Source organism: Prionailurus bengalensis, chromosome E3, assembly GCF_016509475.1.
Source record: "Prionailurus bengalensis isolate Pbe53 chromosome E3, Fcat_Pben_1.1_paternal_pri, whole genome shotgun sequence".
NCBI classification, from domain to species: Eukaryota; Metazoa; Chordata; class Mammalia; order Carnivora; family Felidae; genus Prionailurus; species Prionailurus bengalensis.
In genome coordinates, this window is record NC_057357.1 from 7,215,244 (window position 1) to 7,231,403 (window position 16,160).

The 16,160-nt window shown below is 43.2% G+C and overlaps 1 protein-coding gene across 1 annotated transcript; it reads right to left on the minus strand.

Moving 5' to 3' along the window:
- Nucleotides 1-208: 208 nt before the first annotated feature.
- On the minus strand, nt 209-12,005 carry ZNF394 (zinc finger protein 394). Its single transcript, XM_043561241.1, has 3 exons — nt 11,302-12,005; nt 9,018-9,153; nt 209-1,289 (listed from the first exon to the last, which is right to left on the minus strand). Exons 1-3 carry the CDS (start codon nt 11,752-11,754, stop codon nt 214-216), a joined length of 1,665 nt encoding a protein of 554 aa, XP_043417176.1. The 5' UTR covers nt 11,755-12,005; the 3' UTR covers nt 209-213.
- Between the last annotated feature and the right edge of the window lie 4,155 nt (nt 12,006-16,160).

The window sequence follows — 16,160 nt, forward strand, 5'->3', positions numbered from 1 at the left end:
ACATTCCTGCTTCACAGTGATGTTCAGAGTAGGTACTGAGACCTACTGACTGATCTATCTTGGGTGTGATGCCCATGGAAATACGATCCACAAATGACTGACATACTCCAAATGCCAAAGGATGTCGTTTCTGGACAACAGAAAACACACACACACACACACACACACACACACACACACACACACACCAAAACAGCCCAAGCAGCAGCCATGTCAAAACGGTGGGACTTTATTTCTATGGATCCTTTGGTGTCGGATAAGGTGTGGACTCTGTCTAAAGCTTTCCCCGCATTCAAGACATTTGTAAGGTTTTTCTCCAGTGTGAGTCCTCTGGTGTGTAATGAGGGTTGCACTCTGGCTGAAGCGTTTCCCACACACAGAACACCCGTACGGCTTCTCCCCAGTGTGGATCCTCTGGTGTTTAGAGAGGTCTGAGCACCGTTTGAAGCTCTTCTCACACTCCTCACACGTGTAGGGTCTCTCCCCTTTGTGAATTCTCTGATGTCTAAAACGGTTGGAAATACGGCAGGTCTCCCCGCATTCGTGACACTCGAAGTGTTTCTCTCCTATGTGGATCCTCTGGTGCCGGGTGAGATGGGAGCTCTGCCGGAAGCTGTCCCCACACTTAGGGCAGGTGTAGGGCTTTTCGCCCGTGTGTGTCCTCTGGTGTTTGATCAGGGCAGCGCTCTGACTGAAGCGCTTCCCGCACTCCTGGCATTGGTAGGGTTTCTCCCCCGTGTGGATTCTCTGGTGTTTAAAAAGATCAGAACGCTGTTTGAAACTCTTCTCACAGTTCCCGCATTTATACGGCCTTTCTTCACGGAAGTGTCGCTGGGTCTTAAAGAGGTCTGCACTGTGGAGCTGTTCCTCGCTGTCAAAGGAGCGGGGAGGTTTCACTGTGTGATGCTTTACCGGCTCTGAACTCTGCATACAACTGTCCCCCAGGTCATTGTGGTCAACGGGCCTCCCTGTGGCCTGCACGTGCTGACAAAGAACAGAGTTTGAACTTCTGGCCCTGTTCCCAAGTTGGTCATGTCTGAAGTCTCCCTCCTCCGTGGGACCATTCTTGAGATCTGCGGTGCGGGGGAGTCCTTCCTCTTCAGGAGAATTTTCCAGTTTCAATGATGAGGGATTTCTTGACTGCTTTTCTACCCCTATCTCACCAGTGTCACTACATCCAGGGGGAGCCTTCCTGTGGGACCCTTCTTGTAGCTGCCCCTGTGGCTCTACTTCTTCTAAAATTTCTTGTTTTGGAATAAAGTCTTTGTTCTCGGTTCTGGTTTCCAAACCTGAAACATTCAAAAATAAAAAGAAGGAGGCAAACCGTAAGAGACTCTTTTTATATATATAATTTATTGTCAGATTGGTTTCCATACAACACCCAGTGCTCATCCCAACAGGTGCCCTCCTCTATGCCCATCACCCACTTTCCCCTCCCCACCCCCATCAATCGTCTGTTCTCAGTATTTAAGAGTCTTCTATGGTTTGCCTCCTTCCCTCTCTGTAATTTTTCCCCCTTCCCCTCCCCCCACTCTTCTGTTAAGTTTCTCAGGATCCACATATGAGTGAAAACATACAGTATCTGTCCTTCTCCGCCTGACTTATTTCACTTAGCATAACACTCTCCAGTTCCAGCCGTGTTGCTACAAATGGCCAGATTTCATTCTTTCTCATTGCCAAGTAGTATTCCATTGTATATATAAACCACATCTTCTTTATCCATTCGTCAGTTGATGGACATTTAGACTCTCTCCATAATTTGGCTATTGTTGAAAGTGCTGCTATGAACATTGGGGTACAAGTGCCCCTATGCATCAGCACCCCTGTATCCCTTGGGTAAATTCCTAGCAGTGCTATTGCTGGTCATAGGGTAGATCTATTTTTAATTTTTTGAGGAACCTCCACACTGTTTTCCAGAGCAGCTGCACCAGTTTGCATTCCCGCCAACAGTGCAAGAGGGTTTCTGTTTCTCCACATCTTCGAAGAGACTCTTAAATAGATAGCAAACTGAGGGTAGCTGGAGGGGAGGTGGGTGGGGGGATGGGCTAAATGGGGGATGGGCATTAAGGAGGGCACTTGTTATGATGAGCACTGGGTGTCATATGTAAGGGATGAATCACTAAATTCTACTCCTGAAACCGTTTTTACGCTATATGTTAAAGAACTTGGATTTAAGTACAATAAAAAAAAAAAAAGAAAGAAAGAAAAAAGGGTGACATTTCATGCTGGTGCAAGAGTAAAATAAGCAAGTGCCTGCAAAAAAATAAGCACCCTCCCAAACCTTTTTAACATTCTCCATGAACCACTCCTCAAGATAAATGATTTTATTTTTTTTAATTGTAATGTTTATTTATTTTTGAGAGAGGGAGAAAGACAGAGCGAGAGCAGGGAGGGGCAGAGAGAGAGGGAGACACAGAATCTGAAACAGGCTCCAGGCTCTGAGCTGTCCGCAGAAAGCCTGACGTGGGGCTTGAACTCACAGACCACAAGATCATGACCTGCGCCGAAGCCAGACCCTTAACCAACTGAGCCACCCAGGAGCCCTTCAAGTTAAATGATTTTAATTAACCTGCCAAATGTACTCATATTTACCTGTACAAACCCCATTCTTTCCTTTTACACTTGTGCCTATACCCACACACCCATCTCTTTCCCTCTTCCCCACTCCACCGTTGCAGACGACACAATATCAGGAAGGGGTGTCAAGAAGGGCACGATAGCTTGTACCCCATGAACGGAGGATGGTTTAACAAGAGAAATTGTATTCATGTGATAGGTTATAGTAACAGACACACCCCATGCCTCCAATGTCTGGAGGTGGGGTCTGGGTGGGAGATAAATCTAGGACTGACTACAAGTCTTTATATAAAGGAGCAGTTAAGCCACCAGATTCCACCCCAAATCCAGAATTTTTGCAGTTTACTCCCCAGGGAGACTGAACCACATAAATTCTGGACTGGGGACACCAGGTACAGCTGAGAACAGGGGACAGGGACCACTTTCACATCAGGAGAATCAAGTGAAAACAGACACACAATTGGTAGAACCTCAGTGCTGTTCTCTGCTCACGTCCCAAACCATGAGCTCCAAGAAAGGGTGGGGATTTTTGTGACAGGGGATTCATAGGTTTTGTTCCCTAATGCGTCCCCAGCATTTAGAATAGCACCTGGCTGGGGTGCCTGGGTGGCTCAGTCAGTTAAGCGTCTGACTTCAGCTCAGGTCATGATCTTTCAGTTCGTGAGTTTGAGCCCTGCATCGGGTTCTGTGCTGTCAGCAGAAAGCCTTCTTCGGATCCTCTGTCCTCCCCTCTCTCTACCCTTCCCCCACTCAGGCTCTCCCTCTCTCTCAAAAATGAATAAACATTAAAAGAAAAAAAAGAACAGCATCTGGCTTATTGCAGACACTCAATAAAAATATTTGTTGAATAAATCTCTCTATGGTAAAATTTGCAAGCCCAGGCCTGACATATGGAAATTCCCCCAAACAGCACCTGATAGCCAAGGCAATCCTGAGAAAGAACAAAGCCAGAGGTATCACAATACCAGTTTCAAGATATACTACAGGGATGCCTGGCAGGCTCAGTTGGTGGAGCATGCAACTCTTAATCTTGGGGCTATTAAGTTCAAGTCCCACACTGGGTGCAAAGAGCACTTAAAAATAAAATTTTAAAAAGAAAAAAAGATATACTACAAATCTATAGTAATCAAAATAGTACGGTACAGGAATAAAAACAGACACAGATCAATGTAACAGAATAGCCCAGAAATAAGCCCACAATCAAAAGGTCAATCAATGACAAAGGAGGCAAGAATATACAATGGGGAAAATACAGTCTTTTCAATAAACTATGTTGGAAAAACTGGATAGCTACAAGTAAAAGAATGAAACCAGATCACTTTCTAACACCATACACAAAAATAAACTGAAAATGGATTAGAAACCTAAATGTGAGACCCGAAACCATAAAACTCCTAGAAGAGAGCATAGGCAGTAATTTCTCTGACATCAGCTATTTTCTACATATGTCTCCTAAGGCAAAAGAAACAAAAGCAAAAATAAGATATTGGGACTACATCAAAATAAAAAAAGCTTTTGCAGGGGGCATGTGGCTGGCTCAGTTGGTGGAGCGTGTGACTCTTGATCTCAGGATTGTGGGTTCGAGCCCCATGATGGGTGTAACATCTAGCTAAAAATAAAATCTTTTGTTTTTAATTTTAAAAAAATATTTGAAATGTTTTATTTATTTTTGAGAGAGACAGAGACAGAGTGCGAGCAGGGGAGGGGCAAATAGAGAGGGAGACACAGAATCTGAAGCAGGCTCCAGGCTCTGAGCTGGCTCTTGAGATCATAACCTGAGCTGAAGTTGGACGCTTAACCAATTGAGCCACCCAGGCAGCCCAAAAATAAAATCTTAAAAAAAAAAAAAAGCTTCTACATAGCAAAGGAAACCATTAACAACACAAAAAGACAACCTACTTAATAAGAGAAGATATTTGCAAATGATATATCTGATAAGGAATTAATATTCAAAATATATAAAGAACTTATACAACTCAACACCAAAATAAACAATCCAATTTAAAAATAGACAGAGGACCTAGAGGCACCTGGGTGGCTCAGTCGGTTAAGTATCCAACTTCAGCTCAGGTCATGATCTCACGCACGGTTCATGGGTTCGAGCCCCACATCGGGCTCTGTGCAGACAGCTCAGACCCTGGAGCCTGTTTCAGATTCTGTGTCTCCCTCTCTCTGACCCTCCCCTGTTCATGCTCTGTCTCTGTCTCAAAAATAAATAAACGTTAAAAAAAAAATTTAAAAACAAAAACAAAAACAAATGGAAAGTTAAAAGTTACCAACATTTCAGGAAAACCTCGAATATAAGTGCTGAGGAAACATGCAATGTGTAAAACAGAAAATCTAATGATCTACAGTTAACATTCTCAGGTAAATAAGAGAAGATATTGCATCCAGGAAACAAGGAGGCTATAAGAAAAGGAATATTTAAAGAACAAGAAAAGGCTCCTGAAAATATTAATGAGAGCAGAAATACTTTAGTATTAACAGCTGGAAAACAAAGCTAAGGAGATCTCCTAGAATGTGAAACAAAAGATAAAGAAATGAGAAGGATCAGAGAAGAACCTGATGCGATCAGTCCATGAGTTCCAACATCCAATGAACAGAAATCCCAGAAAGAAAACAGGAAAAAAATAATGAGATAAAAATAGATAGATTGAAAAAAAAAAAATTTTAAAAAAAAAAAAAAAAAAAAGGGGGGCGCCTGGGTGGCGCAGTCGGTTGGGCGTCCGACTTCAGCCAGGTCACGATCTCGCGGTCCGTGAGTTCGAGCCCCGCGTCAGGCTCTGGGCTGATGGCTCAGAGCCTGGAGCCTGTTTCCGATTCTGTGTCTCCCTCTCTCTCTGCCCCTCCCCCATTCATGCTCTGTCTCTCTCTGTCCCAAAAATAAATAAACGTTGAAAAAAAAAAATTTTTTTTTAAATAGATAGATTGAAAGACAGATAAAACAATACCATAAAAAATTTATTGGGCACCTGGGTGGCTCAGTCGATTAAGCGTCTGACTCCGGCTCAGGTCATGATCTCGAGGTTTGTGGGTTCAAGCCCAGGGTCGGGCTTTGTGCTGACAGCTCAGAGCCTGAAGCCTGCTTCGGATTCTGTGTCTCCCTCTCTCTCTGCCCCTCCTCCACTCATGCTCTGTCTCTCTCACTCTCAAAAATCAATAAACATTAAAAAAAATTTTTTTTTTAATTTCTCGGAATTCAAAGTGTGGGTGTCTATGTTACAAGGACCCACCTGCTACTCAACAATGAATGCAAAAAAACAAAAACAAAAAACAAAAAAAACACCCTCCTTCACACTAAGCTGCACCCATTCTGAAACTTCATACTAGCAGGAATAAAGAAGAGAGCCTAAAGGCTTTCGAACAAACAGATCACACACCAAGGATAAAATATCACAATGGCATCCAATTTCTCAGTAGCAACATGGCAAGCTAACTAGAAAATTCAGTCTTCAAAATTCAATGGTAAAATCATTTCTAATGGGGAATCTGGCCATCCCATGATCTGGATGTAGGACAGGAATAGAGACATTTTCAGACATTTTCAGGCAAACTTTCAAAAAATTAAGCTCCCAAGAATATGTTCTCTGGAAGATACTGGAAGATGTTCTCCATCAAATCGAAGGGGGTAAACCTAGGAAGAGAATGGTGTGGGGTCCAGGAAAGAGAAAAGGAATTCCAGAGTGATAGTCAAAGAAGGTTCTTAGGACGATAGCCGTGTGGCAGGCCTGGAGGGAAGCCCATTCACACTGGAGCAGAAGTTTCTGGAGGCTTCCTCCAAGGGGACTATGAAACTGATAGCATACCTGATACATTTGAACATACAGTTTTACATTTCTAACAGGGAGACTGTGGGTAGACTGGTGTTCAATAGGTAGAAAGGCAGCACGTGCAAAATGAGGCATTATTAATTCCAGAGAAAATTAGAAGTTGTAAAATAAAAGACATGTAATCATACAGGTTACAGGTAGTATTTACATGGGTAGGATATTGAAATATTGTATCAATATGCAAAAGAACTGATTTAACTATAATGAGAGAATTACAGACTGCTAAATGTGTGCATGGTCCCGTCTCCCTCAGCAGACAGTCAAGAGGTAATACCTGAAATCGGGGGAAAATTAGCAGAATAAGCATCCTATTTAGGAATATGAAAATACCAGTGAAAAACACAAAAAAGATATTAAAGTTGCCTCTGCAAAGATGGAATCAAGATTGAGAAGGGCCTTGTATTTTCCAAAGGTTGGAAAAACACAAACCATAAAGTAAAAGATCAAAAAACCTGACTATAGTTGACACTTGAACAAGGGTTTGACCTGTGAAGGCCCAGTCATGCACAGAATTTTTTGGTAAAGTTGGTCCAGCACTGTAAAAGTATTTTCCCTTCCTTACAATTTTCTTAATAACATTTTCTTTTTTCTAGCTTACTTTATAGTAAAATAACAAAGAGTTAATACAGAAAATATAAAGAACTGCCACAAAGCAATAAAAAAAATGGAGGAAAGGAAGGGAGATAGGATACAGACAATTCACAGAATGCCTCCCTCACCCCCCCCCCCAAAAAATCTGAAAAAATTTAACCCAGAACCAATCAGGGAAATGTAAGTTAAAACAAGAAGATGCTATTCATTCATTAACCCAACTAGTATTTATTGAGTACCTGCCAAGCACTATCTGTTCCAACTGCTTGGGATATATTAGAACCAAACAAAAACCCCTCCCCTTGTGGAGTTTACATTCTAGAAGAGGTGGTCAGACAATAGATAAACAGAAAGTAAATTCTATAGGACGTCAGAGGGTGATGAATGCTGTGGACCAAGTTGAGGAAGGTAAGGGATGGGACAGTAGTGTGGGAGAAGGGGACAGTGGAAAGGCAAACTGCACTATTAAAGATGATAGTCAGGTCAGGCCTCTCTGAAAAGTGAGATCTGAGCACAGACTGGAGACAAGTCAAAGAGTTTGCTTAGTGGAGATCTGAAGGAAGAATGTTCCAGGAAGAGGGGCGCTCAGGTGGCTCAGTTGGTTAAACGTCCAACTCTTGGTTTCAGCTCAGGTCATGATCTCACAGTTCGTGGGTTCAAGCCCCACATCGAGCTCTGAACTGACCGTGTGGAGCCCACTTTGGGTCCTCTGTAGCCCTCTCTCTCTGCTCCTTCCCCTCTCACACTGTCTCTCTCTCTCAAAAATAAATAAATATATAAAAAAAAAGAATATTCCAGGTGGAAGGATCAAATAGAGCGAAGAACAGGAGGCAGGATGCCTGCCATGGTCAAGGAACAGTGAGGTCAGTGGGGCTGAAGCACAATGAGCGAGGGGCAGCGTAGGAGAGGGGTGTGCAGGGTGACGGGGCCTTGTCACATTTGGCAACACAGGCTTTTCCTTTGCATGAAATAGAGAGCCACTGCAGGTTCTGAGCAGAGGCGTGACGTAACATTTTAAAAGGAACACGTGAGCTACCGTGTTGCGACATCACGCCATCAGCCAGGCACCAAATGTCAGTAAGGATGTAGAGAAGGAAGAATTCTCATGTATTTCTGGTAGGAGTACAAACTGGTTGCACTCCTGCCTTCTGAACAGTAAGATGGGCAAACACACCTAAGTCTATTCTCTATAGTTCCTATATATGTTCCTATATATGAACACAGAAGGATTCAAGTATGTTCGAGGCAATGCTATTTGTAACAGTGAAAAACTAGAAGCCTTGATGTCCACTGATGGAGGACAGTAGATAAATGAATTTTGGACAAGTCATACAATGAAAGATATAAGTGTTAAAATGAGTGGACTAGAGCTACATGTGCCAACATGGATAAATCCCAAAAATGTAATGGGGAAAAAAAAGAAAGGCAAGGTGCAAAAGAATCAAACAGCAATATAATTTATACAGCATCAAAACATTTAAAAATACTATATATGTTTACAAGTATATGTATTTATGTTCATATACAGTTTATATACACATTTTTGCATATAGAAAGTGCACACGTAATGTGCACATGTAGCTACATGTACATGTAGAAAATATAAAACATGCATGGAAATAAGTACCAGAATCAGGATACCGGTTACCTCTGAAGAAAGAGTGAGGGGAACAGCTTCAGGGAGGGTATCCAGAGTTTCATCTACAGTTGTTACATTTTTTTCTCAGCGGGGGGGGGGAGGGGGGGGGTAGGAAGGGAGGGAGAATGAAGCCATTAGGGCCAAATATTAAAATATGATAAATCTGGGTGGTAGATATAAGGTGCCTGTTATATTTTTTATATTTTTCTGTATGCATTTTATTTAAAATGAACCAAAATAAAAAGCTGAATCTCTCACCTAACAATACAGAACAGCAAGGTCCCAGTGGGGTCACAAAAGAGACTCCATAGCTCTCAACATGGGTGTGTGACTGGCTCAGAGACAGATCACACACAGCTAGAAACAAAGCCAGCACTTACTCGGCGAGACCAGTGAGACCGAGGTCCTATGATCCTCCTGTGCGCTCTCCCAGCAGAACTCCCTCGGAACTGGGTCCAGAGGCTCCCACTCCTCACAGTTTAGAGACACAGCCACATTCTCAATCTTCACCAACTCCTGAAACAACACGAGACCTCCACTCAGCACCTGCTGTCCCAGGACAGCATAAGTGACTGTTAATCTCAGGATGAGGCCAGACTCCGGAGGAGTCTGCAAACCCTGAGAAGGAAGCCCTGGGAATCAAGTAATAACCATGGCTGTCGAGTCTGTTCCAGGGAGTGTTGTACTAACTGGAGTTTCAGAGTAACAAAGACAGAGGCTGAAATTCTCTTGCAATCCTGAAAAGCCTTTCTTTCTGTGGACTATCCACACTAATTTGGGGTAAGAGCAAAATCTTCATTTGAGTTGTATCACTGTGATTTATCAAAATGGAAATCGGATACAGATTAAAAATGTACAGGTAACTAGAAAGTGCCAAATTCCAGTGCTGGCTGTGAGATACGGTTACCTCGTGCGTGAAATGGACATAAATTTAAGAAGATGAAGGTACCTCCCTGACAGCGGATGCTCAGTAAAATCTACTTTCCCTTCCTTTGAACATTGCACAATAAGATAATTATCTGGCAAGATGACATTTTGAGATAACTTATTTAAATGGAAGTTGACCATTCACAGAAGGTAAAGCCACAGTAGAAAGGGAAGGTTCTAACATTGGTGTGCGAACATGTTTGTCTAGTGATGGGTCACAAATTGACTTCAAGGATCTCTCACTAAATGACAGGAAAGGGAAATACATTTAACATTTTTCTGTATGTTCAAAATCTGTCTAGGGAGACTGCCCCTCCCAGGGCTAGCCAATTCTTAGAGCAAAGGGCTCAGCCAAGACTGCTTATCTCAAGCAATACCTCCTCTACCTGGCATATACACTCCAGGATGCCACATTACTCTGCCTTAATCATCCTAGGGCCAGGTTTCAGGGCAACTGGGGACCAGCCCTATAGGTTAGAGCATGCTGAAATTATCCAGAACAACCAATCTTAAACAGATCCCCCTGCCCTGTGTGTTTCCTTGGGAAACCTCAGTAGAGGCGCTGGCCTAAACCTTCCCCTTGCTCCAGTCTTCTGCCTCCTGACTACCCCTGGTGTCCTTCCCAGGAAGTCCTGAGTGTTGTGCTGTGCCTCCTATTTCTAAATCTGAGTATAATAACATTTGTTTTTTAACTGAGCCTCTCCTCTGCTTCCTGGTAAAGGAAAAAAAAAAAATCACACTTCTGTGTGTCTCTTCTACTGTCAATACTCTGAATACTTTCACTACAATACTTCTTCACTTCTGACACCACATATAGGGGTTTTCCACACATCAAATAATTCTGTGATACCAGCTAGGTGTCTTCAAGTGTAACTCAATTCTACACTATCTACCTGGATACAGTCAGATCCCACAGGTAAAGGGCTTGGTCCCACAAGACCACTCACCCCTCCCAACTTTGGAAGCCAACCTCAAGTAGTAGGTCTCCAGGTTACCCACAATTTCTGTCCGACTTGGCCACAAATTAAAGGTTCCTATGACCTCCCCCTACCAATTAAATTCTTTGCTTGAACAGCTCACAGTACTGATGGAAACACTTAGGTTTACCAGTTTATTACAAAAAGATATGATAAAGGATACAGTAAACAGCAAAATGGAGAGACACACAATGAGGTCTGGGAGGGTCCTGAGTACAGGAGCTTCTGTCCCGTAGAGTTGGGAGTTTGCCACTTTCCAGGTATATGGATGTGTTCACCAATTGGAAGCTGTCTGAATCTCACACTATTGGGATTTTTATGGAGGTTTCATCACACAGGCATGATTAGTTACCTCCATTACAGCCCTACTCCACTCTCCCAGGTACCATTATCAATTGTAGGAGGGGGTCGCCAAACTGTTAAAAAGCAAAAAGGGAACCTCACATTCAAAGTGCTCAGTTATTGCTAAGTAGTTAACGACATGAAGCCACTTTCCATCCTGACACCTTTCTTCCGCAAATAATCTAGTTACACAAGAGGCGATCTTACAATGGGTAGACAATACTCCCACGTTGGTTTTGTGCTCAGAAGTCTATTAACTCAAAGATCATTTCCTGGATAGATTTGTCACTACAGAAAGAAAGTTTCATGTACACCCTGAAGCTCAAAAATGTAGCAAGGAAAAAAGGCCTGAAACTCTTAGCATCCCGTGTACCTCTATTCCTCACACCCCTACCACCAGAACACTTTCACTCTTCACCTGGGGTGAGGCCCCATCAAGCGCTCTCTGAAAAGCGCGCACCACGGCCGCAGCTTTCTCCCCGCTCTGCGGGCAGTGCTTCCGCACCCAGGCCTGGAGCTCCTGGGGCAGGATGCTCAGGAACTGCTCCAGCACCAGCAGCTCCAGGATCTGCTCCTTCGTATGCATCTCAGGCCTCAGCCACCGGCGACAAAGTTCCCTGAGCCGGCTTAGCGCCTCTTCGGGTCCAGCCACCTCCTGGTAACGGAACCGCCTAAACTGCTGCCGCGACTTTTCGGAATCCTGACAGTCCGCGGGCAGGTCCGACTCCTGACCTCCGTGTGAGTCTTCCTCCACTTTCACTATCAAAAGTCCATCACGCAGAGACGGCGCGGCGACCCTAGACTTCCCAGCTGCCATCCAGGCTCCTGCCTCGGCGTCACTGACTTGACTCGCGGTCAAGCTCGAACTCATCTTTCTCCAGCACGTGCTGACTTTTCCGGAGTTCTGCCTTCAAGTGATAAGACAGCAAACCCTGCAAAAAGCCACGGAACTCATCGGACCTTCACCGAGCGGCGGGCCCCACTGTCCCGTCTCAAGCGGGGCCCTATCCGGCCCGGCCCCCTCCGGTACTCCTCCTACCCGCAGTTAGTCCAACCACGACCCGCGGCGCCAGGTGACCAAAAGTACGAATAAAACCTTGCCGGATGTGCGTCACCGACTCCCTGCGGTGCCCACCCCTCCCGGGCATTTCCGGAGCCTCTCTAGGCGCCCAGGAGGAGTGAGACCCATCTCGGTGGTTTGCCGTCCTGCCCCTTCCAGAGACGCTCGGGTGCGTGTGTACCGTTCTGGTGGAGCTTATAGTCGTTCAGCTTAACAGAACTAAATGACACTCTTATTTTACAACTTGAATGTCATATTTTAAACACATCGTCTGTGAAAAAAGTTTTGTAACTTTAGTTGTAGGAAAAAGGTCCAACTATACGATGAGTGGTAAACGGTCATCTATCAATGTGGTATTTATGCAAGAAAGGTTTGTAGAGTTACCTGCAACATGCCAAGGCATCGTACTCGACTCCATAGGTATTAAACTGAGTAGGAATAGTCTCTATCCTCAGGCTCCTAAGAGAGTTAGACACTTAAATCCTTACAGGACAGGGTGGTGAATGTAATACTTTGCATGTATGCACAGTACATTTGTATGACCCAGAGGTAGACATAATCAGCCATGGCTGATGGGGAGGGTATAGTGAAAGATTTCCCCAGGAGATTAAAACTTAAAATGTCCATGTGAGCTGAAGAAATGTTCTAATTAAAAAATAGTTTAGGGGCGCCTGGGTGGCTCAGTCGGTTAAGCGTCCGACTTCAGCTCAGGTCACGATCTCGCGGTCCGTGAGTTCGAGCTCCGTGTCAGGCTCCGGGCTGATGGCTCAGAGCCTGGAGCCTGCTTCCCATTCTGTGTCCCCCTCTCTCTCTGCCCCTCCCCTGTTCATGCTCTGTCTCTCTCTGTCTCAAAAATAAATAAATGTAAAAAAAAAAATTAAAAAATAGTTTAGATAGGGGTGCCTTGGTGGCTCAGTCCGCGGACTCTTGATTTGGCTCACGTCATGACCTTGTAGTTCATGGGTTGGAGCCCTGAGTCAGGCTTATGCTGATGGTGTGGAGTCTGTTTGGGATTCTCTCTTTCTCTCTGTCCCCCCCTCACACACTCGCTCTCTCTCTCTCTCAAAATAAATAAACTTAAAAAAAGTTTTAAAAAAAGGTGTAGATAAGTTTATAGGCAACAAATCCCCAGTAGATTAAATAAATTCCAATAAGTCCCTCTGACATTAAGCTTTCCTATGCGCAGCTCCCTTGCAATGTCCTACACTCAGGCATCAAAGTTGCCAAGGACTTTGTCCTCTTCGAAGCTCAACCCTTCTGTTCTATCATTCACTCGCTCTCCCTCACTTTTGAATATCAGTATGGACACTGCTGCCACCTTCTCCCTCTTCTTTCCTATGCTTCGCTGGTTTCGATTATATCTGTGTTTGGCATCATATTGACTATATAAATAAAACACTTTCTAAAGAACTTGGAGGTAAAAAACGGCAAAATTAAAAAAAAATTTTTTTAGTATTTATTTTTGAGAGAGAGAGACAGAGCCTGAGTGGGGGTGGGGGCAGAGAGAGAGGGAGACACAGAAACCCAAGCAGGCTCCGGGCTCTGAGCTGCCAGCACAGAGCCCTATGCGGGGCTCAAACTCATGAACTGTGAGATCATGACCTGAGCTGAAGTCAGACGCTTAACCCACTGAGCCACCCAGGCACCCCAGAACAAGGCAGAATTTTAAAGAAAGAGAAAAGCCAAAAGGCCAAACTCTCCATAGTTCCTAAGAAAAAGTACTTTTCCCTGAGGAAGAAAAGAAGGGAGGTGATGGGCACAGTCTATGTATGTACACCTATTTCTTCCTTACGGTTCCAGGGTCTTTGTGTTGTTTTCTTTTCATTAACATTTTTTAAATGTAAGAATATGAGATATCAAAAAAGGAATATAATGAGGAGAAATGAAGACGAAGATAATTGTTTGAGGTTGAGGCAGAAGAAATAGAAGGCAGCTTGCTCCCTGCCTTGAGTTCAAACAATACAAATTAGTTTCCTTTTATTATTGCTACAAGGACAAAGACCAAAGAAAACAGCTGGTGTATAGAGTTGTAGAGAATTATTCATTGTAAACAGCCTAATCAAGGGCTCTTACTGTAGACTGAGTTACGGAATGCAGAAACAGCTTTACAGCCTTGTTGAAAAGAGCTTGTCCTCATGAATGGAATTCCCTATAAGGAGTTTCACCCATAATCTGCATCATAAAACATGTTAATGTTCAGGGGTGCCTGGGTGGCTCGGTTGGTTAAGCATCAGACTCTTGATTTTAGCTCAGGTCATAATGTCACCACGTGGGGAGCCTGCTTGAGATTTTCATTCTCTCCCTCTCTTTGTCACTTCCCTGCACGCTCAAAAAAAGTTAATGTTCATTTCTAATGAAACTTCACCCTCTTCCTTAGTCACAAAAAATTTCCATGAAGCATTTATATCAGAAATTGGGTAGCATGATGACTTAATTTTCACCTCATCCAAGAAAAGTTTTCTTTCTTTCTTTCTTTCCTTCTTTCCTTCCTTTCCCTCTTTCTTTTTCTTTCTTTCTTTCTTTTCTCTCTTTCTTTCTTTCTTTCTTTCTTTCTTTCTTTCTTTCTTTCTTTCTTTCTTCTTTTCCTTTTTTTATCTTTTCTGCTATGGCACCAAGTCACACACCCACAGGTGACAGGGTTACATGAGGCCTTGTTTCTCCAAGCATGGAGACAGCACTGGCACTGGCACTTCTGGCAAGCTTGTTAGAAATGCAGAATTTCAAGCCTTGCTCCAGACCTACTGAATCAGAATCTGTATTTTGGAAAGATCCATAGGTAATTTGTGTACACACGAATTGAAAAACAGCAATCAGATGAACCTTTCTGACCAGTACAAAATTTATTTCTTTTACTTTTTATTTGTCAGGAGGAGAGGGGCAGAGGGAATAGAGAGAGAATCTGAAGCAGACTTTGCACTGAGCATGACTCCATGACCCTGGGATCATGACCTGAGCTGATATCAAGAGTCAGAAGTTCGGGCCACCTGGGTGGCTCAGTCAGTTAAGTAGCTGACTTTGGCTCAGGTCATGATCTCCCGGTCTATGGGATCTAGCCCCACATCAGGCTCTGCACTGACAGCTCAGAACCTGGAGGCTGCTTCAGATTCTGTGTCTCCCTCTTTCTCTGCCTCTCTCCCACTCATGCTCTGTCTCTCTCGCTCTCAAAAATAACTAAACATAAAAAAAAATTTTTTTAAAGAGTCAGAAGCTCAACCGAATGAGCCACTTAGGCGCCCCTGACCAGTACAGAATTTAAATATTGTGTATAAATAGATTATCTATGTCCTTATAAGGACACATAAACATTTTGTGTGAGATGACAATGTGAAGCAGAGTTGTATCTCAGGGGAAACTGTGGAAGGAATGAGGGTCTACCACAAGCATCTTGCCTCCAAGCATTTGAAACTAAGCTTGAATTCAGTCTGCAATAGGAGTAAATGACAAATTGGAATTTTCGTCATTTTTTAAATTTCATTAAAAAATATTTTATGATGATATGATTTGACCGTGGGGCTCTATTATGTGGCTATAACTTTTAAAAAATCTCTAACCCAACATGGGGCTCAAACTCACAACCCTGAGATTGAGTCACACACTCTACCGACTGAGCCAACCAGCCGTCCCTACATGACTGTAAACTCTTAATTATAGTCTGTTTGAAAATATAAATACCAAAGACTTATTTAAGTATCATGGGAATAGCTGAATCTCTGGACCCCATGTACTCAGAAAAGTCGGAAGCAGAAAATAATCTAGCTATTTAATAGTGGAAAATTTTTTCTAGTTTTTTTTTTCTTGCTTCAAGAAACAGAATATATAATAAAAATACAGTAATCATGTTTTACATGTTTCATATTCATTTATATTTCAACAATGTTCAGAAAATAAATCATACAATTGAAATGAGAAATACTGTACATTAGTTTACCATTTACATTAAATCATCTGCATTATTTATTTAATAAGTGAGGAATTATACAAGTTATATGTTATAAGTAAATTCATTTAAAAATTCATTTATTTAGGGGCGCCTGGGTGGCTCAGTCGGTTAAGCGTCCGACTTCAGCTCAGGTCATGATCTCATGGTCCGTGAGTTCGAGCCCCACGTTGGGCTCTGTGCTGACTGCTCAGAGCCTGGAGCCTGTTTCAGATTCTGTGCTCCCTCTCTCTCTGACCCTCCCCCGTTCATGCTCTGTCTCTCTCTGTCTCAAAAATAA

Coding starts and splice junctions, on each gene's coding strand:
- ZNF394 (XM_043561241.1), bottom strand. CDS start 11,754: ATGAGTTCGAGCTTGACCGCGAGTCAAGTCAGTGACGCCGAGGCAGGA. Junction 9,154..11,301: donor TTGATGGGGCCTCACCCCAG/GTGAAGAGTGAA, acceptor GTGTTGTTTCAG/GAGTTGGTGAAGATTGAGAA. Junction 1,290..9,017: donor GGTCTCACTGGTCTCGCCGA/GTAAGTGCTGGC, acceptor TGAATGTTTCAG/GTTTGGAAACCAGAACCGAG.